Raw genomic sequence first — 222 nt, 5'->3', positions numbered from 1 at the left:
TTAACCGATAGATAACACTTCTCCACCTTTTTCCCTAACCTGCTTTGTTCTTTATCCTTCACCCTAGGGACGTTCGGCCTCAAGTGCCAAAGCGAGTGCCAGTGCGGCCCCTACCCCTGCCGGAAAGACACGGGGGAGTGTCTATGTCCTGCAGGCTTCAAGGGACCTGGATGTGAGATGCGTGAGTTGCTTGTGCCTCGTTTGCGTTTACTTGGAGGTGGA

General features: G+C 53.6%; 1 protein-coding gene across 1 annotated transcript in view; it reads left to right on the top strand.

Annotated features, from left to right (window-relative positions):
- Positions 1-222, top strand: part of LOC119585701 (multiple epidermal growth factor-like domains protein 6) — a gene marked incomplete in the record, with an annotated part of 104852 nt that overhangs the window by 103454 nt on the left and 1176 nt on the right. Inside the window, 1 exon segment of the mRNA XM_037934375.1 lies at positions 68-181. Coding sequence (XP_037790303.1) covers positions 68-181 — 114 coding nt within the window.

The sequence above is a fragment of the Penaeus monodon genome, chromosome 20 (assembly GCF_015228065.2).
Source record: "Penaeus monodon isolate SGIC_2016 chromosome 20, NSTDA_Pmon_1, whole genome shotgun sequence".
NCBI lineage: Eukaryota > Metazoa > Arthropoda > Malacostraca > Decapoda > Penaeidae > Penaeus > Penaeus monodon.
This window is presented reverse-complemented; position numbering and strand designations above follow the sequence as displayed.